General features: G+C 38.1%; 1 protein-coding gene across 15 annotated transcripts in view; it reads right to left on the minus strand.

The window, feature by feature from the left end:
- LOC148659459 (unconventional myosin-IXAa-like) overlaps positions 1-23,537 on the minus strand; it is a 177,716-nt gene that overhangs the window by 52,675 nt on the left and 101,504 nt on the right. For 11 of the 15 annotated variants that reach the window (XM_088641713.1, XM_088641714.1, XM_088641712.1 and 8 more), the window contains exons 7-11: positions 20,921-21,021; positions 20,398-20,524; positions 15,552-15,641; positions 5,134-5,250; positions 2,942-3,076 (exon numbers count right to left, since the gene is read on the minus strand). In XM_088641713.1, coding sequence (XP_088497839.1) covers positions 2,942-3,076; positions 5,134-5,250; positions 15,552-15,641; positions 20,398-20,524; positions 20,921-21,021 — 570 coding nt within the window. The remainder of the gene's footprint in view (positions 1-2,941; positions 3,077-5,133; positions 5,251-15,551; positions 15,642-20,397; positions 20,525-20,920; positions 21,022-23,537) is intronic. The other 4 variants (XM_088641710.1, XM_088641707.1, XM_088641716.1 and 1 more) reach the window with 1 other exon arrangement.

Genomic DNA, 23,537 nt, shown 5'->3' on the forward strand with positions numbered 1-23,537 from the left:
TGATCTCGACAGCCAACTGCGTATCCTCTGTACCACGCAATTAGAGATAATTTTTCATGGCATATTCCAATTACTCTATCTCTGTGGATGTCAGCTCCAGTAAGAGGAGTTCCAGTGTAGGCTGCCCTGCCTCTGACAGCTGCATTGCCCAAGGACCAGGGCTCCGATTCAGGCAGGGAAGGGCTCAAGCCAGGCTGTCAGACAGCAGCTTTGCAAGCTGGGGAATGTGTGATAAAGAGAGACAGTGCATTTGCTTGTTTCCAAACCACTACATTCCCTGACCAACTGTGAGAGAAGTCACAGAACAAAGGACATCTGATATTTATATAGCAATTTTCAGCTTTGAATATGTACACTTTTTGGGTGTTAATACTATATACTGTATCATACTCTGCTACAAATGACCTGCATTTTAAGCATGCAGCTTAAATCCAAGCAATAATATAAATAGATTTGTGAAGAGGTTTAAAACTATACACTGTATATACACAGCATCCACCTTCTTTGGTATTCATTGAATTCAATAGTTAAGTTATAGAAATATTCATTAATGTCCTATTGATGGTCATCTTGTGCACAGCTGAGCTAAGATCACAAGTCAAGGTGATGCAAGTACTTAATAAAACCTGTAGTTGCTCAGGGTGCTTAGCTGGAATCCTATCTCAATCAGTGAACCCTGAGATGGTTGTTCGTTATCATGTGCTTTAGGCAATTGCAACAGTTGCTGTGGGAGGGTGGAGCCTTAATCACTGGGATGCTCAGATGCCAAAGAGATGTGCTGTGGGTTGATGCAAAAGAGCCGAGCTCTATCTCCCTGACACAGGTTCCTGTATATTAAACTCAGGTTATATTAAACTATCGGACATTCCCGCAACTAACGTTATTGAAAAATGTATTGTGCCAAGTTACTAAGGAAAATCATAGAACAGTGAATTCTTATTTCTACTTTGAATAAAAAATTAAAATTGCCATGTACTTTATATTACACACTTGACTGATCCCTGGACCAGCAAAGAGGGAATGAGAAAGAGCAGACAGGCTCCTCAAACCCCACCCACCCATCCAGCCATTCATCTTCTGACATGGTACAAGCTCTGCAGTGGCGTACAGGAGGATCAGTGCTGATTGTAGGAGAGGTACATCCATCACAGATGTTGCCCCACAAGAGACCTATCTGTTGAATCCCAACTCCACCACCTGCAGCTCAGAGCTTAATGTGTGCTGACACTTGGGGACTTCTGGGCACAGTTGTCTAGAGACATGACCCAGACTGGAACTCACAGAGCCCAGCCTGGACTTAGAGAGAATGCCTTTGTGATTTGACCCCCTAGGAAGCATCCATAATAATAACAATTTCAAAGAAGAAAATCTGATCCCACAATCAAAGCTGAAACTTCCTATTCACTAGAATTACAAGAAACCTTTCTTTTTACACCTTGGACAGAAAAGGTGCAGATCATCACAAATCTCTCCTGCTGTATTTATTTACAGTCCCAAGAACATTGCTACTTAACTTTCAAAGTGAGTTGGCTTTGTTATGTAAGACCACTCACTTGCAATGGATTTGTACTTTTTTTTAAATGAAGAAGATCCCTCAGGGATGTGAAATGGAGCTGACTACTGATGTGTCAGTGACTGTGAGATGTGCTGTCTGAGTATATGAACATCAAACTAATCAGAGGAGAACAACACATTAAAAAAAGAGCATTACATTCATGCACCACAGCCTTTGGCAGGGCATCTCCTATTTATGAAGACAGATGCAATTTAGTGTTGCAGACAATTGCTTAGAGCCCACATCAATGTAATGTACAACAGGTTCTGGTTGGTCATTCATTGCACAACACACGTAAGCACAAGGACATGAAAAAGAAAGGCAGTGGGCCCTGATTCCTAAAAGCTGGATCCTGTGTAGCATGTCTTTCCTTTCAAGGAAACAGCTGAACAGCAGAGAGCACCTACTGCAGCAGACTCCCTGGAGTCTCTGACAAAACCCATCAACAAGTACAGCTCTGGAGGGTGAAAGGAACATAAATAAAGAGCACAAGAGATCAGAATGTTCAACAAGACACACCCTCAATAATCAATTCAAAAATAAAGGGTAAACCAAGAAGCATTAGCTTAATTTATTTCGGATTGCAGTCAGTCAGTCAGTCAGTCAGAGTAAACCAATAGTAAGAGGATCTTCAGTAAACAAAAGCTATAATCTAATAATTAATCCCTGAAGAGAAACCTAAAGGAATACAACATCACAATAATAGTAGCAAAAGGTTTCTAACAAGATTCATTATTAGAAATCATCACACATCATGCAGAAAGAGAATTCAAATTTGAATTGTATTAACAAAAGTGACAACTAAAAAAGCTAATTGAACATACTTCTCAGTACATCCAGTATCAGAAAATGGGGAAATAAAGAGTGCAGAGAAAGTTGAAGGTTATCCACACTACCGTAAATAACTGAGCATTGAATCCCACAACATCACAGACAAAAATGTTAATCTCTGGAGTCAACATTACGCTTTTCTGTTGTTAAGTCTTTGATCCCTGTTAATTCTACAGGTGTTTAAAACAATCTCATATCCCTGTTAATTACAAGGGTTGGGCTACTGTTACTCAACAGATATGTGAATATCTGCTGTCCTCGGTTCAGTAATTGGTATTAGGCTAAACCTCATGAACTGTTTATACAGTACATAACAAAAATAACAAAACAGTATTCCAATAATGTAAATTCCATTTACACCATCAAACCTAAGGGATGCTTAACTATTGCCACTTGCTGTAGAAGATTTAAGTGCTGCTTCACGCACTTTTTTCCCTTCATGGTTCATAGTCATTATCAAAAGTACTGTATTGAGAAATAGAGAAACAACTGGTGTTGTCTCAGGCAGGTAGCTGAAAACACCTGACTGCAGCAAACCACAGTGGTAGACCCTACCTGTTCCAGCTTGAAGATGTGCTGATTGAAGTAGTGCTGAAGCCGCTCGTTGGCAAAGTTAATGCAGAACTGCTCAAAGCTGTTGTTCTCATAGTCTTCAAAGCCAAAGATGTCAAGAACTCCAATGGAGAGGATCTGAAAGAAACAAAACCCAAGATTTTCACACACTGCCCTTCTTCATAAAGTGACAGCCAGCTGCAAGGCTGTAGCAGTGCTTAGTTGGGCTAAAAGGAATGGTGCTCAGGGTATAGACTTTTATTAGGAACTTCGCCAGTTATCCAAAGAAAAGGTCATCCCAGGGAGGTAAAGGAACCAAACTGAGTGTCAACAAATTCTGAGTGTTTGCTTTGCACATGCGGGCTGTTTATAATAAACTTAGATTAAGCCGGAATTCTTCTGAAAACAGATAAGTAAGTTAAAGTAATCCTTGCATCCCTATATCATCCGCACATTTCCAGACTACGAGTCATCTATTCTGGAATTCAGGAACCTGTGGATACCCGTGATTTCAGTACTGCCCTGCCCAGACTGGAGCTTGCTACCAGAATTCGTAAACACTTTCCGATTTTATTCATCACAGAAGGAGCCAGGCATGTCTTCCCTTGTCCTGTGCCTGGCAGATGTTTCTTGATTTCTTCCTTGTCCTGGACAAAAGGCACTGGGTTTATCCCACAGACACGAGGAAAAGTCACTCACCGGTGATTCGTGTGCACTGTGGTTGCAGGTATGCCAAAGGACAAGAAAGATGTTCCCAATCTGTTTCACTGGACCACATTTCCATTGAAACCAAAATGAGTTATTGAGTCGATGTTAACATGAATATTATATGTGACAGTAATTTTTTCAATAAGGGTCTTGTTGGCTATAGGTTGTAGCAAGGGGGCCTGCAACAGACTGACATCAGGTTTCTATAAAGGATATAGGAAATAAGCTGCTGCAAGCACAGCCAACTGTCCAGGTCCTCATTATGCTCGACAAACATAAGCACGAAAGAAAAGACACAGCAATCAGCCTGCTCCTCTGCTGTACGTGCTCAGTGCGACACTGAACCAGCTGTGACCGTTTGGAAACCATAATAACATTCCTGCCTTTGTGACAGATCAATATAAAATCCTTGTATTCATATCCCCACCAGCATGCCATCCAATACATTTTGGGATAGATATTAAAAACATACAGACAACACCTTAAAATGAAGGGCAAAAACTCAAACCAGATTTCAAAGGAAATTACTGGAATAATGACTGGAAATCTAGTGCACAGAATACTTTAAGTCAAGCATCATTTAAGAGGATCATTGTGTTACAGATGGGAGATAATTCCACACAATGCAGTAGGATTCAATTCCAAATGGCATCCTCTCATATTCTCAGAAAATGGATAACAATCATTCCTTTCTCCACTTACAATCAGCTGGGCAGGGTCATGTGAATGTCTGCCTTTTTAGGATGTTTACAGAAAATGATTGTTTCATGACCTATACAATACACAACAAAGACTCTACACCGTGTGATATAATTCAGGCTTTTGCTTTTAAATATTTCTCTCCAAAACAATGTATTAGATGTATTTCAGTATTCAAAGACAGAATTCACTTTCTTTTCATCTAAACATATTCAAATTTATGCCATATTATTCAATACTAAAGATGTAAATGTTTTCTGAATAATGTAATACCTGTACTTTTTCAGGGATAAAAAATCCAAACAAAATCATTAAAATGAATCAAACTCAACCAGGCTATTTTATTTTGTAGATTCACAGTGTATTCTGCTGGAAGAAAACTGACAAACCCCCCAGAGCTGCAGAAAATGTTTTTGAACAAGAACAGAATGAAATCAAGATGACCCATGGAAGGAAGTTTGCTTTTAATGCCTAACTACTTAAAACTCTTCTAAGAGATTATGTATCTCAAACAACTTCCCACACACAAAAAAACAAAATGAATTTTTTTTAACTCCAGCCTGGAGTTTTGCCGCCCACAACAGAGCAGACCAAGATACCTGATTCCATGCACAGCTTTCACATTGTTAAAATTGTCTACCTAGTAGTGAGTTGTTCTTGTTCACCTGCAGAAGGGCACATGCACCCACAACTAATGCGATGGGGTGTGTGCAGAAGAAAACCCCATGAATTACAGTACATGCATGTTCAAGTTCCTGTGCATCCTGAAGGCTGAGTCCATCTCCTACCTTGACGCTTTCCTCCAGATCTTTGGTGTTGAGTAGCGCATGGTTGATTCTGAACACGATCCAGTCAAACAGGGCACTGTAGAGCGACTTGGCCATCGAGTCGCGCACTGTCCCAGCCTGCAAAGCAAGATGAACAAAAGTCATGCTTGACTAACCATATTTCTGCACTTTAATCAGGTTTGCAGTGTGCCCCCTGCCCCCCAGCCACTCAATTAGCAGGAGGTCACCTATTTTTCAAAGAGCTCAGTCATAAGACCCTATACAGTACCTCTTCCTTATAGTTTGATCTTGACAAGAAGATAAAATAGACCATTACTGTCAGTTCCATAAAGATATTAAATGTTTCTTCATGAAAACTTCATGCGCAGTAGCACCTAAATCTATTATCTATGGTAAGAGAAAATTCATAAGTACAAATAAAAGGAAATTATTTCTTTATTCCACAAGGTGAGATTTAGAATCTTTCTGTTGCTTGGTTGCTTGGCACGGCTTGTTCATTCAAAGACAATTTAATATGACAATATTAGCATATATTAATGATATTGGAAAAAAACAAAAATGGCACAGACGGATACAGGAAGCATAACGTGCCCGTCCCTATTTCACATACTTACTGTTTCATTAGCCCTGGAGTAAATGAGCAGTAAACACACAGGTAGAGTAAAATTGTGGGCCATTGAAACCAGCGCAAACACCACAACTGAAATTCAAGCCAAAAGGAAAGCTTGATCTCTGGGAAGATCAAAACAGACTAAATCTGGATAAAATGGTTTGGTTAAACATCTGTATTTTTGTCTTCCTAAGTGGCTTTTAATGGAGAAGAAATGTAAACATCTTTTTCTTCACTGGCTGGTTTTCCTCTATTTTATTAACAGGATGACTGCGTGATAACCCACAGGTGACAGGCGTCTCTCTTGGGGTATCCTTTATCATGTTAGGTGATGGGCAATAGAAGAATCCTCTTTTCTTCTGTGACCTCACGACAAAAAGTTTGTGTGACAACCGCAGAAATGGTGATCACCTAGGCAAAACCATGCCAGCTCCCTCTGCCAGCTGGCAATTACTGATGAAAGAGAGGGCACCGCACAGATAAAGATGAATGTCATGAAACTGGCTCAGCAGGCAAAGCAGGCAATTGAGAAATTCTCCTTTCCAGAGCGAACAGTAGTAATCACGTGTGTGTGTGTGTGTGTGTGTGTGTGTGTGTGTGTGTGTGTGTGTGTGTGGGGGGGGGGGGGGGGGGGGTTAGGGCTCTTTTCCTGGTAATTGAGAACACAGCACAATGGAGTGGCTTTATTGTATCTTGTATCTTCTTAAAAAAAATATCAAACTACAAGAGCCTTAAATACATTTAGACTACAGGTTGAAACTATGGGCCACCTGACAGGTTAAAAAGCGACTATCTTTACTGCCCCCCTAAACAAGATGGTATGACTGAAGCACTCTGGGCAAGGAGCTCTTGGAGTTACCATGGTAACCTCTTAATGGAGAAAGCTAAATAGGGCTCTGCATGAAATACGCAAGCTTTTGTGGGAGAGACTGGATCACAGGTCCACACAGGCGGAAGTTAGCCAGTTGATAACCATGTATTTTCAAGGTACAAATATGAGCAAACCTCCAGCATCAAACACAGCTTGATAAGAGGCTGATGATTACAAAGTGACAGATTTTTTTAATGCTCCACTTAGAAAAACAGACATCAAGGAATGATAAACTAACTTGAAGAGCAGTCTTATACGAGGCTACATTTCAGAGTGCATATAAAAAAGATACATAAACATTAACTGACAGTAAAAGCATCGGTCCAGGAAAGAGCTCAACTGAGGCAGGAGCAAGTCATAAGTCTGTCTATTCCTGAGACCTCATAAGGGCAAGACTTACCAAGATGAGTTCAGGCATCATGATTGTTTGAAGAAAACACAGATAAAATTCAGAATAAACTCAGGTAGAAGTCACAATGTTGAGTTCAACCAGCACTGATTTCCAAGCACAGAAACATTTTTTTTCCCCAGAAAATGCTCTAATACCTTTGAAGCCAAGAAACTTCTGAAAACCTGGCGACGCTAAATGTTCTTAACTCATTCATCTCTACAGTGTCATTTGGCGCTTTTACCATTTTTCTTTGGAAAGACAATATTCGCATTCCTATTCCCAAGTGCCTCATCTGTCATATTCCAAAAGACAGCAAATAGTACAATGGAGAATTAGGCAGAACAAATGGAGCTACAAAGAGAAAATCTAAGTAGCAGTGTATAAGAACAAAGGCAACCACACTGAATGACACTGCAGAGCTAGGCCAGTAACGTACAGCCGACCTTTAAAAGCTTTTAAATAAAAGTGTCTTCATCTCAATGGAATTAAAGCTCTGTTGCATTATTAGTATCTATCTTTAAATATTTAATTGTATTGACAAATGCATAGTGTATTCTGCTGGCAAACAGTTTACAAAACACATTCAAGGAGTAGCTGGGAAGATAATAAGATAAACGCGTCTCACTGCCATAAGGTAAAAATCATACCCTAGGGATTCTCTGAACCATCTGGCCTAATACTGTACACAGAAACAAGTCAATTGTGGATCTTCTGACTTCATTTTTAAAAAATCCACAACTGGTGTAGAAATACAGTACATTATATGTTGATACTGATAAGCATGTGAGGTATCTTTCAAGCAAATCAGTGGTTAGTTGCATACTTTGTGTATGGTCACGAAATAAGAAAAGTAACAAATGAGGACTTGTATGCTGCTGTTCATGAAGAAAAAAGTAAAAATATAAACCCTGTCCAAGATAATTCCTGGTTTGGACATTTGGCTCTTGGGGTATAGCTTTTTACCATTAAGATAAACTATCTGGAGTTTCATACCCATCAAATGCATTTCAGAAGATGTAAACAATTACAGTAGTAATCACAGATAGTTGTGTAACTATTGTTAAGCATGAAAATCAGTACTTGCTCTTTGTAATTGGCTATTAAATACAATCTTTTGCTTTTTCCACTTTCATCTAATCATAAAAGTTTTCAAAAGACACCACCTACTGTACATGCTAGCAGTCCCACCTAAGTTAATCAAAAGGTAAGAGGGTAAAACGTTTCTTGAGTCTTATTTAGAATCCCTAAAAATGTTTCTCTCCTGTCCTCTTCTTTACTTCAACTTCAAAAGCTTCAATACTCTTAACACAAATTATAGGTTTGTGTTCCCCTTTTCATCTTCAAGAAGTAAAATTTTGCAAAGAAGGCTCGGTTGAACAGTTTGGGATAAAAAAGGTTACATAGAAGGGAAGCTGCTTCTTTAATGCAAGACCTTGCTGTGAACTATGAAATGCAGATAAAGTACCATTTTATAAGATTAAAAAAAGAATATATGTAGCGCCAGAATGAAGTGCACTGTTTATTGGATTCATAACTCATTAAAATGAGCATTTACACATGGAAGGGAGTGAGAAGAAAAAACGAACAAGTAATAGAGGTTGAGGAGATGGGACTCAAGCAGATAACTGTTTTTTCACTATCATGGAAACTGGAGCTGTGGGTGTATTTATGACAATTTCTATTCAATTTTCAATTTGTAAAGAAACGTAATTACCTAACATACGAAAGGGAGGTGCTGTTGAAGGCTTTAATTACAGGATCCCTCTTATTGTGATTACGCTTCATTCTTATGTGTAGTTGAAGAGTAGTCTTTTCTAAAATAAACACCTGAAGTATCTAGGTGATGGTTTGTGGTCTTGATGCAAAACCTGTGCTAAACTGGAGAAGCTTCATAGATTTTTTTTAATGGACAACTATGAGCTTCAAAGCCAGTTTATCTGTGGGGAAAATTCTAGTGCCTGCAGTACGTCAAGTATTAATACTTGTATAAACAACAAAGAAGAATGTCGCCACAAAGAACTTTGTGAAACATAATTTCTGGAATTTCTCTGAAACCACCACATTTTAAAACACAGGGTACAATTAAAAAACTCCAGGACACTAGAGACTTGTTGATCTACTTCTCATCAGGGGCTTTGTGACCTAAGTTGAAAAAGCAGGGTTTCAATCTCAAAGAACGCCCATCTACTGTGCAATATTCTCCAGAGGCTAAACACAGAACAGTATCAAAACAATCTTTATGGCCATTTTTGGTGTTCTGGCATTGATTCTTATTACATTAAAGTCAGTCTAAAAACACTTTATAGCCACAAGTGTTTTTGAGACTGAGTTTATGCACACACCCTTTCCTAAGCACAAACATCAAACTATATACCGTATGAAATATCTTACATACCCATACTCATACGTCCAGAGGTCGGATTAATAGTACTGTACATAAAGTGAAAGTTAGCTACATAAAGAGAAACGCTGAATGTTTCTGATGTTGTTGGGAAATGTACATGCAGGTCAATACTGCAAAGTCATTCTTATTGGAATATTGGCTACTCCTAATAGCTAATCAGTATTTTATATATACAGTAAGTACTTAATCAGAATTTAAGCAGCAAATCATTTATAGAACACAAAATTCCTCAGATTCCCAAAGCTCAATGGGCCATGGTTTCACTAATACCTACTATTTGTTTTAAAGAGGTTTCATGGCTCCATTAGGCTTATTAACACTCCAATACAAACAGCAGCAGTGTTTGCACAAATCTGGTCAAATAAAGATGCTTTTATCAAAGCTAATGCACTTGGCTGCTACAGTAAGCAAAGGGAAGCCTGACTATTATTCTAAAAGCAACTGAGGCATACTCTTAACATCAAGCCTGACCTCCCCAGTCAGAGCTGTCTTTATATAACCTGCACGGTACAGCTCCAGGGCCAATGAAGTCTCATCTCATTTGTGTTTGAGTTTCATATTGCATATTGCTACTGCAGGCAATGCAAATCCTTTTTGCAAGAGCTCCTTGTAGTAAACAGTTTCTTCGTTTAATTTGTTCTGTTCATTTTGTATTTTTGACAGTAAACCACAAATATAGGCATACAGACGGTTAATGTTCAGTTGTATTTGTGCAATTTTTGTATTAAACGACAAGGAATGTACATACCTGTATATTAAGAAGAATGTTTTTAAGATGTAAAATAGAACCTGTTCATTAATACAGTATAGTGAAAGAGGTATATAATTAAGCTCTTGCTCTGGTGAAATGTTTCAATGATGTAAAGGTAGATTTGTTTGGCACATTCAAAGTTATCAGATAAGTACAGGGGAAAGGAAGCAGTACTTCAGTACTGAACGGAGCAGTTGAGCGCAAGAGGCACCACATGCAAATATAAATCCAGATAGCTACTGACAAAGACAAACCAAAAAGCTTCTTCAGGATCAACAACAGAACAAGGACAGTAAAAACCAATAGGATTTTAATCGAGTACTGAAAACAGGAGGCACCTCTTTTATACAGAGGGGTATGTGTTTCAGGAACAGCATTCTCAGCGTTGAAGAATATTCTCTGGGAACCCTTAATCAGCAATCAGTTCACATCAAAAATCCTTTGACAACTAACCAACTAAGTTGCATCTTTTAATTTTCTAGAGTTTCTTATATACAATTTGCATACTTTATTTATATTTTATAAATTTATTTCACAGAAGGATTCAAGTCAATTTGAGAAAAAAGCTTTCTAGCTAACAATTAATGTGAACATTTTAACACTTTTAACATTTGCAACACATCATAAATGAATAGAAACACCTCTTACAGTACATTTAATGCACAATGCCATCACACACTGACCACTGCTGTAACATAAATTGTAAAAAGTGATAGTTTATTGAAGGGCAACTAAGAAGTAAGTAAGAAGTTTTAAGAAGTTAAAAAATAATTTCTCTTTTTTTTTCATTTCAACCCACATCTGAAAAACAAGGGTATGATACGGTTTTAATTATGAGAAATATTATTCGGAGTTTTGCAGAAAGGCTTGTATTTTCACCGACGGCTTACAAACAATTTATCATTGCAAATTACTCTCAAACATCCATCTGTAGGAAAATCACTCAGGACAGCTTGATTTTAGAGACCTGTGGTCAACATAGGTATCTTTACATTCTATAATTTGTCAATTAGTCAATAGTAGCTTATGAAAGTAGAACTGTTCTGAAAACTGGTATTAAGTTTGTTTTCATGCACTATAAAAAAAAAACTCACTTGCCACAATGCTTTTCTTATCAAATTCATATAAACACATCAGGCAGACACACCGAATTGTTTTAATGATGCATTGTGCAAAATCCTCAGAGGGCCGTGCAGAAATGCTGTACATGCCTGGTTTAGACCTCATATAAACAAGCTTCAAGCACTGGGTGACAGGCCAAGACTCGAGAGTTTCTAGAAAAGAGAGGACTAGTGAGCTGACAAGCAACTTTGAGTATGCACAGGACTTAACAGGGGACGTTTATGTCATCAACTTTTTTTCTCTTTTAAGTGAAATCCTGCTCGTTTCGAAGCGACGTATGCTCATTCTTGGGGTAATTATTTTAGCTCAAAATGTTACTAGCCATTCTTCATTTTTTCAGGTTCATTGTCTTCTAAAAAGCGTGCTTGACACTGGTCCTCAAGGGTTCCTGTACATTAGGTACTTCATATACTGTACTTCTTTGAATCTCCAGCTTAATAAGAACTAGGAGAGGCTTCAACATGTCCAGTTAAACATATGATTAACTGTAATTAAGCGTTCAGGTGAAAAAAAAAACCAGAAACCTTCAGGCCCCCTAGGACTGGAATTGTGCTTGGTCTCCCTGCACTAAGCCTTCAATATACTGTACTCTATATCCCAGCTATTTAAATTCCTCCTAACCAGTCCCTCTGTGATTCACCCATCCACATAATTGTTGTATTGATCCTGACAATCAGCAATTAAATAATTAAGCAGCCAATTGTAGTCAAATTCTGTGACGGAGTAGATCACAGGGGCCACCAGCTGAGATACCCAGCTCTCGAGTTGGTTTGCTTCTGTATGACCTTTCTTTATGATCGCTCTGTATCCTGGGATGTTCTGCAGTACTTAGCGGAAATGGCAAACTGCCTGTGCAGAAACAACAGAGTATGTACAAAAACAAGGGCAAAAAGAAGCAAATTAAAGGAAAGCAAGTGCAGTTAGCACGGTGTAATGAACTCCTTAAGAAAGACATGGGGGGCGTGGGTCTGTGCTACCAACAGCCTTCCTGCAATGTTAAAAAAGCCAAATCTTTTATTCGCCTTCCAAACACGATAATCTGTATAATCTGCAAGGCTAAAATAAACAATCCTGTGACAACATGCTACTCCACAACATATTTGTCATGCTGATATGGTTCAACAGAAAATAACCAGAGATGTCATCTTTTCTTCATCAAAGAATAAGTGTAAATAACTATCCAACACAGCATGAAGTATTCCACTCCAGAATACACCTGATCCTGGGCCAATAACAGCGAAACTACGCCACAAAGTTGATTTTTTTAGAAACATCATACTGCTAGGTCCTTCAATTTAACAGGAAAAGGAAATGGTCCAATAACCAGGTGGTTCTATGTATTTTATAAGAATAGCAAACACTTTCAGAAAGCTATCATTATATGGGGTAAAGAATAGCCCTGCTGTTCTTAACTTTATTTACTCAGCCCAGTAAGTGCATTTTAACATGAACTTATAAAAGGAACTATTTCAAAATTTCAATTGCGCTTCCAAATAGTTCACATCGTCTAAACATGAGGAATACCTGGAACTCTTTCAATTCTTCCGAGTGCTCCAGGCAATGGGTTGTACTAAACTTTTTAGGACCTAATGATCTAAAGAAAGCAGATTGAGCAGCTGGTGACAGTACTGTTGCCCTGGTAGAAAATATTGTATTCCACAGTACAAGCAAACTAGTCACTATTCCTTAAAGTAAATTACTTAATACAGAGTTTATAAAAATTCAGGTAGTTGTAAAAAGCAAAAAGTGTCTTTTCAAAAATGTATTAAGCATATAGCATATAGGGACTGATAAACTACTTTCACATTCAAGTAGACAGACATCTCTTTGCAAATGCTGATTATACTGTATCTGTAATGAAACTTTCATCTCAGTGATGTGGCCCTCTGCAATGTCCTTTCCTATCTTGTATCAGAATCCTGATGGGGTTTCTTTTATTGTAGAAGACAACATATAAGATGTTCAAAAATAAATAGCAAAATACTTTACTGTGAGACTCACAATCAAGTCGACAAAATAACAATCCTCTTATTTTCTGAAACAAAAGTACTTTTTAAAATCAAAGTGTTTGAGGGAAAACAAAACACCTGGGCTTAAATTCACAATAATTGGAATACTGAAGCTATTTTGCAATTATTTCATCTTGCTAGTTCACAGACTAAATTTTAAAAGCATTCACCTTACTGCAAACTGAAAGACAAAAGAGCCTGAAAGAGGAATAGAAGCAAATCTAATTTTCAGATCTACTGGCTTTTATCTTGCTGCAGCTGTTACATTTCCATTAGCTGATGCAAATGTTGGGGGGGAGGTAGTTTTTTGTTTGACTGTGTGAGTATACACGAGGTTTTAAAGGGAAATATTTCAAATCTGTCTTGACACAGAAGGTTCCTTGTTGAGTTAAATGAAAGGGCTCAAGTGACCGGTTATGTTAAAAAAATTGGATCCAAGTCTAATGACCAAAAAAACAGCCCCAGCAATTTGCATGAAAAAGTAAAAAAAAAAAAACAGCTTTTCAGTTTTAGGAATAACATTTCTCAGCTATGGAAAACAAAACTGAAAACATATCCCAATACAAAATTCTAATGAAATACTCTATTCATCAGCCTTATTGTGCAAGCTCATGAATTCCACTAAAAAGGCTGAGCATTTTCACAGAGTATCAGTGATTAATTAATGATGCCTGGGAGATGCAGAAATTGATCACATGATTTCAGTTCTGTAATGAAAGTCTTGCATAGACAAATGCTTTAACAGTGTCAATGTCAGCTTTCAGTGCTGTTAATTCTGGCATTAGATGTAAATTGCTAGGGTAAAGACTTATTCATATCAAATCCATTAATGCCATAATTCAGTCTAGTCAAAATTGTTCTACAGTGTTTGAAGTGATTTGGGAAGTTATTTTTAGATTGTTAAATGGTGCCATTGACAGTGTTTTTCCTCGCTCACAAAACAATCATTTTCTCCTCCTGTTTTTCGAGAGAAGCTAACTTCTAATCTGATTAAATTTCCATGACATCCCCATCTCTCCCCTACACCCTATTTACGATTTGATTTTGGTAAACCTAATAGGCATCTCTTTCCTGGCAGATTCCAGATCATTTGAGTGCCAGTGTTTCCGCCTTCTCCAAAACAAACAATCCGAAAAGCATCAAGAAACATCTGCTTCTGCAATGCTTCCTCCGATCTTGGTTCTAAACAGCCCTGCCACAGCGGGTCTATCCTAATTCCAGCTGCTGCAGAAGCCTCACTCGTTCTGGGCCTGTGTCATGTCATGTTTTCAGACACAACACTAATTTAATACTTTGTTTTACATTAGTGCCCAAGGTTTCCAAAACAAAACTCAAGTCTCGTAATACAAACCATCAGAATAACAGCCCTGTGCCTTTCAATTCCCAAGAATTAGGATTCACATGTTCTTCTGCAACATTAAACATGGAATCAGATACCATTCTATATTGCTGCCACGTGAAGTTTACAACCTTCTCTTTCCTAAGTTGACAAGTCTTCTTCAACAGATTGGTTCAACCCAAACACTTATTTCTAAATCTCTCAATTGATACACTGTCTCCTGAATTAAAGTACATCATACTGCAAATACTATGGTGGTTTACTTCACTTTGAGATTTTTTAATTAAAAAATGTAAGGGCTATTCTCTAGAAATTTGCTTATCCTTCCCATTTGTGACATTGAGCAAGAACTGCAGCAACAATTCTCTTTTATAGAGGTACAGGTGAGTGAAAAGAATGCGGCACACTGTACATCTGCAGTTCAACCATGGTAGACTGAAAGAACTGCTCTACCTCAAGTATTCCCTTGAAACACAGGCTAATACACAAGCAATAGGTCATAAAACATTTAAACAAAAGAACAGGATAAAGCATACATTAAAAAAAAAACTATAGCAAATGCACCACTAAATTCCAGAACTCGGATGTTCCCCTTATTGAGGAGTGTTAAAACGGCCTGATGTTAAAATTGATCCAGCAGTATGAATGTGCTACATAAAGTTAAGCTGCATTAAGGAAAACAGAAAATTTTAAAAAGGTAAATATTAATGAAAAATCGACCACGTTTCCAAGACTGATGTCTATATACTGTACACTGTATCTAAATGTCCAGTCTAGTATCCAAGTCTTTATATACAGGAATAGTCAATAGGTTATTAAATCTATATAGTGCCAAAGTGATCGATGCAGTGCATATTCTGTGTGCAGTATAAAGGTTAGCAGGGTTGAAGTAGGCTGCCAGAAAAGCCAGTTTTGTCTTACTTCAGCAAGTCTGTAGGGCACAATGAGCCTCTCTCCCACTGTTACAGTCTTCCGCGTGGTAAGGGCTTCAAACAGCATTTCTTCCTTCACCTGCAACAAACAGAACCACATTCACTTTCAGAGGGAAAACATCCACACCGACCAAAATCCTTTAAATGACGTCATGGACTTGGCAAGGGAAGCAGGTAAAAATATTTAAATAATGTCTTTCAACGCAACCCAGGAACTGCATACAGAAGAATTTTAAAAAGCACTGTTTTCTCGTGTATAAGGAACCATATTAAAAAGCTAATGCTACATACTTCAATGTTAAAGAGCCTAGGCCATCTAATCATACCTGGACTGCAGACCTCTCACAGAGCTCAACCTGCGCTTCATTTTGACCCTAGACAGTACAGGATCTATACATCTCAGTCATGTCATGTTTTCGGAAGAAATAAAACAAAATTATTTTTATTTTGAGCCCTTGGTATGTTTGGACATGCTGTACCATCTCCTCTAATAAAAGTATTCCATAGACGGTATACATTTGCCCAAAATATCTGCCCTCCCCCCCCGTGTGAGTCATAACGCCAGCAGTAAAACCGATCTGTGCAGTAACTACCGGCTAAAGTCATCATACTGGACTGTGCCAGTGCCAGCAGGAGCTGTGTAGCCTTGGGCACAGTTTTTCTTTTTTGGGGTTTATTATCATTTTTGAATGTCTGTTGATACACTTGAAAGATGACACAGTGTGCTAACTCGCTGCTCATTAAAGCTTTTATAAGATCATGAAGTTCAGACTAGCAAAGGACAGTGATGGTTATTTGGCTTGTCTCATTTGGTAATGAAAGCACTGCCTGCAAAGTGACCAATGTTTTACCATGACAGCAAATAAGATATCAAGCATGATGTACTGCACATGTTGATTCACATGAGGATGTGACTTAAATCAGGTGTGGTATTGTCATACAGTACAAGCTGGTGGTGATACAAAGGTCACTTAAGACAAAAAAAGAAGTCATCACCAATAAGATTGAGAAACATTTTGAATACTGTCTTTTTAAAAGACATCTGGCTAAATACGCTTACCGCTTTTAGCGTAAAAAAAAAATCCTGAACACCAAGTGTTTTTTACCACTTAAAAATGTAGTCCAATTTGACTAAAACTGAATCGCAGCGATTAAGTGGAGTACAGAGTGAAACTGCCTTTTCATTCAGCCAAGCATACTTTTAAAACTGTTACAGATTTTAAAAACTGACACTACTCTGAGAATTATATTTAAACATTTTGACATTTTGAAGAAATACAGTATGCTTGGGATGAACAACCGCAAAAAATAAATGTGTTTCTGTGTGTTCATTTCTTCCAAAACCAATCTCTGTAATTATGCAGTACAAAAAACAAAAAAGTTCCATGCATGCAGTTTCACTTTTTAATCAGATCTAGCTTTCTGGAGCTGTCTCCCTAAATTTAACAGGGGACAGGGGTCTCAATTACCAGACTATTTTTATCAAACATTTTACTGATAAAATTGCTTCAGCTCATGTTTACAAAAATCCTTCCTGCCCATTTGCAGGGATGCTAATAGATACAGTGTACATATGCAATGGTCATAATTTAAACCTAAGAAAAGGAGGCTATTTGATCCTCCTAGTCCACTTGGAGTTAGCAGCTAATTTACCTGAAGATCTCAATTAGCCATTTCTTGAAGGAAGCTGGGGTACAGCCCTCAGCAACATGGTAGAATAGCTTGTTCCATGCTCCCACAACCCACTGCGTTAAGAAATGCCTTCCTTTCATGGTTTTGAAACGTAAAAATACTCTTCTCTCCTCTACTGCGTGGTTGATTCTGAAATAGTCTATCGGATTGACCCTGCCATTCCTTTTGAGGATTCTGAATATTTGCTACAGGTCCCCTCATACACTTGTCTGTCTGCAGCAGATGACAATCTCGATTGGCCTCTCTTTCTGTCCCCTGCTCCCGCCTCTCGCTCCTCCTCTCTCCCAACCTTTGTTCTCCCACTACTTTACCTTTGCCTACTGCCCTGTCTCTCTCACACCTGAAGAAGGCTCCACGGCCGAAACGTTGTGTTCTCTTTCTTCTTTTTTTCAGCATGGAATAAACCTATTATTTGTTCCTTTGCAGCCTACGCATGCTGACACAGCTACCCACCTAAACTACTCAATCCTTTACATTGCTGATTAAGGGCTCTCACTCAGAGGCGTTTTGTTTCCTTGCTCTGCTTTGACAGCTCTCACAAGGCAGTGTTCTTCTTTACCTTCAACTCCAAGAGCTGAGTGCCTGTGACCCCACAGCAAAGTAACGGAGGCAACAGAGTTCCAACCAGTAAAATAAAACAAGTGGCTCTTGCCCCTAATAGATCAGTAACTGTATTCTAGAATGCAGTGATCCTTATGCTAGCTCTTATAAAGGTATTCACTATCGCAATGTCAACTTTCATATTTCGTAGTGCAAAGCGGATTAAGCAAACAAAAGTATACATCCGTCGTATGAACAAAACTTTCAAACCTAACCACATTATAATCTATAAATATAATTATAATTAGACAGCTAGAATAGGATGATATTTTCTAAACTGTGAAACAATAAAATCAAAAACTATGAGGCTTAGTCAACTGTCTAGAGCCCTGGGTACCTACCTGGCTTTTATAATGAATGAGCTGAGAATGAAATATAGTCAGAACTGTAAATGTTTAACTTTTCCTTCATGGTTCCTGTCCCTGTTACAAGCAACACAACATTTCCACCTTTTAGGATGTGTTTCAAAAGGAACAAGTCACCATACTTATTATTTTTAACGGTAGGGGAAACTGAAAGCCTTTGGTAAAGAAAGCCTGTTCTTAAAAGCACAAATTGCTACATCAGCTCTCTTAAAGCTATCGTTTAAAGATTAAAAATAAAAAAGTCTTATGACTCAGTAACTGAGCCAAACACATCAGATAATTATAAATCATCAAATTATATGTTGCATGCAAACTGAATTCTTGTCTCCGATTTTTTTCCATCTATTAGCTCCATCTGCCTCGATGTAAAGAACTGCAGAAATGAAGACTAAACATTTTTCCTTATTCTTAGTTTGAGAATCAAAACCTCTGTTAAAAATTTCTTTTAATCCATGTCATTGCACATTCTACAAAGAAATGGTTCTTTAAAAAATGATTTTGTATATCTGACTGAAAAAAGTCAAACAATCCCAGATCCCATTTACAGTACTTCTCAGAAACTGTTTGCTTTCTCCGTTAAGCAGATTGTCATTTTAGAATACCCAATATTATATTTTTTCTGGTGATCCTCTTTTAAAGTTGCAAAGTTTTGAAGATCTGTCAATAAATAAAATGCTGTATCTCATAGAAAAATAAAATGCATGAAAAAGTTATTCACAGAAATATTAATCTACCCTGCAACAAGGAATTGTATGGGTCTAAGGGAGATTATTCTTGAAGGTTAAAATCTTGCTCAGATTTTAGTCTACAGTGCTTTACAGACTTCCATTATGTTGCTTATATATTCAGAATAGAACAAACATCTCTTGCATATTCTCACTGTCTGCTAACTAATTCTCTCTGAACTGAAGTGCCTTTCTAACAAACATAATAAACTTATTTTTTCATTGCTCTCTCAGATAAAGTGTTAAATGAAATAAAATCAACTCCATTCATTCAGTTAAGGAAAACTACATCACATGTTGGGAACATTTCCTGTTTGCACATTTCTAGCTTTGCACAGGACTGTTTGCACACTGTTCACCCCAGGACTGCAGACCAGGACACATCCACCAGACACTGTGGCCTTGCCTTCTTTATATGGGGACAAATATGACTGAATTTCAGCTACTACTGCCATTTAGAGAGAGAAGTACTGTACAGTGTAAGGCAGTAAATCAATCTACTGGGGAACTTGAAAAAAGGTTGGGGTATGAAAAAAAGAGATGAGGGAAAGAGAAAGGAGAGGTCCGTGAGGGGCTTCACTGCAGCACGTCACTTTGAACGCAAACCACTCCACTGACAAAGTCACTCCTCCACTTGGACAGAGTGACCCTGTCAACACGCACAGATAGGATCTCAGCTGTCGGCAAGTGTGGCCCAGCCTCCCTCCAAGACCGTTCCTCGAGAGCCCACGGGCCGGCACATCACAGTGCGGGGTCTGAATCAGTTACAAACGGTGAACAATTTAATGGCATTCCTTTCTCTCGGGTCTGAAGCCAAATGTATTAGTTACACCTCAAGAGGAAGGGTTATGGTTCTGTGCCAGATTAATAATGTGCTGAATAGTTTTTAATTGACAAATTGAGGTGTGGGTCAAGTCTTGAACCACACGTCAGCTGCAGAGAGGAAGTTCCAGCCCCGAGTAAAGGAAAGGGAGCTGAAGGTGTGAAAGAAGGTGTGACTGTCACAGAGCTCGTTTCAGAATCAAGTGAGCTACGTCACACTCAAGCTTGCGAAATTTTCGATTGCACAGAGAACGTATTTGCTGCTCTATACACAAGTACAAAATACCAAAAGACGTCACAGCAAATAACAAAATGACCAAATCGAGCTTTTTGGCAGATAAAAACAGTGCTTCTTTAAGATTTTTCTAATGAACCATTGCTGCCATTAAAAAAAATTGTTCAAGCAAGTTTTTAAAGTGTGAGTACAGTTACTGGATAATAAGAAAACTAGCCAGTGCAGTCTCAATATACTTAATCTATATCGCTTTGAACTAAATGCCAAAGAAAACTGGAAGCTAAGGTAAATTGGTCTTGTGTTCCTTTCCTCAAAAACATCTTAAATGTATTTAGAAACTGGCCAATTGTAAAACACAGGAGCACGGAGAGACACTGTACTAAAGGGCTGTCTTACCTCCAGCAGCTCCGATACTGTTGGCAGCACTTCAGGGTTACAAATATCAATGGAGTCATCCCGATAGGTTTTCTTCTTGTAGCGTATATTCCCTAAGTGAAGTATAGCAGACAGTAGGGAGAAGATCCTGTAAAAGGGAGCAAAATTGTTACAAGTTGGAAAACACCTCCAGCAAAAAGACACCAGCAAAGTCATAATCCATTCTGTCTTGTAATCTCTGTGGGGCTGTGTTCTGCACATATGATAAACATTATCTTCATGTGCTTGCAGCTTGTCACTTCATCATTGTCAGAGGTGGGTAAACCTCCAAACATTCTTTAGGCAATCAAGCTGCTCTAAAGACAGCTGTGCTACAGCAGCCCAGGGGTTCAAGACAGGAAAAATGTCAACCCCAGCACTTAAGCTTAATATTCCCTTACATTTCTCCTTCATGAATTTTTGTCAGGGTGGGGAACTACAGATCTACAGTATGTGGAGTGAGGGGAGTCTGGTGACCAGGCTGCAAATTCTCCTCTGGACTTACTGTTTACGGGTTGAAGGGAGAAACCCCACCATCTCCATGGCCAGCTGCAATCTCTCAAAGTCATGCTTCAGGTCCTCCCCTTCCACTGTGAAGCAATCCTGCTAGTATCAACAACACAGGGGGGTCAGCTTCACAATTATCACAATTCTGTTGGAAATATTTCACATTAGGTCTAAAAATATCCATTTTTTATTTCACCTTCTTTTTTCCTTATATTAACATCTACCACTTCTAACTTCATCTAATGAATTTATGTATGCATTTATGCAGTGGAGACATCCTGTTCTAATCTCACCAGCTAACAAGATCATCTTTCAACCTGGAATGCCTGATCTGTGGCTTCTGAGACTGAACTCAGCCAGTGTGATCTCCAACAAGCCTGGCTAGGAACCAGCAATGGCAACAAAGGGCATACAAAATTAAACATGTTTTCCCTGTTAACAGATAAGAATAATAGGTGAGTGCAAAATGCACACCATACACTAGTGGTACAAAGCCTACATCAAGCAGATTAGCAGGGTGTGCCACTGGGAACCCATACACTATTACTAACTTCAAATACAAGTAATACCAAGCTGCCTTAATGTCTCATTCACCCCAGTAATGGATTATTACTCATCCATACAGAGAAAATAGAGGGTTCATTGAAACTATTTCCACACCTCTTAGCATGTAACAATGCACAACTTATTAATTTCACTTCTGAAAAAGTGGATCCACATTACACCTGCCGTGTGCCAAGAACACTGCTCATACCAATTTGTTGCCTCTAAAAATCCACCTCTTACTTGCCAAACATAATGCAATGGTAGAGGCCAAATGACTCATGGATCAATGTCATTCTGACATTCGGTCAAACTGTCTCAAGACATCAAGTACTTCTGGTTTAATTTAAGGGTTTGCTGAACGTTAGCATATGTACATTTCAACCATTTTTGCCCACACACTGGAAAATTTAAAATGATTTTTACCATGTAGTTTTGGAAATTTGGCACGGGAGCAAAGAAAATAAAATTATAATTTTGATTAGTTTTGTCGTTTATTAAGAAACTGAAAATTAACTATGAAAAGACTAAAGGCTACACAGGACCGTAATGTTACCTGCTGTATGTAGGTATTACCATGCAATTTTACAAAATCAATATCTACATTCAGAGACATTATAATTGAAAACACATTATCAGCTCATCGCTCATCAATTAATTTGGCTCAAATTCCTAAAAACATGGTTACACAAAAACTTTAGAATTATAATCGAATGCATACTCAATAAATATGGAAACCTTCAATCAGAGACAGTAAGCCTGACAGACGTTTCATAACATTCACTGCTGCTAAAGAGAGAGTCCATACAGCCAGTGAATCTCTGTTTAACATGCTGCCAATAAAAGAGACTGACCAAAACCTACTGCATTACTGAGAGCCATAACTGTTTTTGAAAAGCAGAAAAATGCAACCATTCATGTATTCCAAGAAAACAAATAGCAAAGTTCATTTTCAAATAAAACAATGATATATGATATACAAAAACAATAAATTTAACAATGAAACAAAATATAGTGTTAACTATGAAATAAGATACATACTACTTAAGTATTACTTCACAACTATAAAGAGAGTTGTCATGAGGAGGAATTGAAAGGTTACCCTGTATGCCCAGGCCACACTATTTTAAAAGGGAATTTCCTTTATTTAGCTTTAAATGTATATTAGCTGAGTCTCTGGGAAGTTATGTCTCAGGAGCTATATGTTTTAAAGTTATATTTTAAAATCAGAATTTCTGACAAACCCTGGCGTCCCCTAAGCCAGTGAATGTTCTTATCCAGACACATTTCACTTCTGTTTGAAAGGCATGAAAGCCCGAATGTGAAGCACTTTAAACAGTCAAGACAGAAATGGTGTCTGCAGACAAGTCAACCATTGAGAGAAGCCTGGAAACAGCTGGCACTAGGGTGTTGTTTCTTCGTTACAGGAATAATGTCGGATTTGTAAAACGCATGTTCTCACTTTAATAAGAGTGCCTGCCCTTGCTCTGCGTGGTCCACAATTCATGTGATAATTATAACATTCCAAAGCAATGGAAACACATACTGTGTTGAAATGATTGTCATTTCAAATTGCTGTGCTGGTTTATGGATGTGAAGACTGCCGTTTTCTTATGTTCAGGCACATTTTTTAAGCCTCAAGTTTTACTAACAAAAACAGACACTCTACAAAACAAGCTGCCCACTAACATGTTATTTCTGGATTCATTCGGTGGCCCTTTATTTATCCACTACGGTGTAAGAATCAGACAAACCCTTAATTAAAACATTGAAGTTTGCTCCGCACTCATGGGGAAAAGCACCACCTCAAAACAAACACATTTTACCTTGTTTCAATGTTAAATCTTTTCCAAATTATTTTCTTAGTATGAATAGTGCTTTCACCTTCCTGGGGTAATGGGCCCCAACACTGTTTAATCAATCTTAGATTTCTCGGAATTACAGTGCAGGGCAGAAGAAAAACAGCTTTTTTATATTATATCTAATAAACAAAATTAAATGTTTTTCCCCACAAACACACCTCTTTCCAATCTATTAACATTTTAAAGTTTTCATTTCTCAAAGTTTCAGAG

Source organism: Lepisosteus platostomus, chromosome 7 (assembly GCF_059453375.1).
Source record: "Lepisosteus platostomus isolate fLepPlt1 chromosome 7, fLepPlt1.hap1, whole genome shotgun sequence".
NCBI classification, from domain to species: Eukaryota; Metazoa; Chordata; class Actinopteri; order Semionotiformes; family Lepisosteidae; genus Lepisosteus; species Lepisosteus platostomus.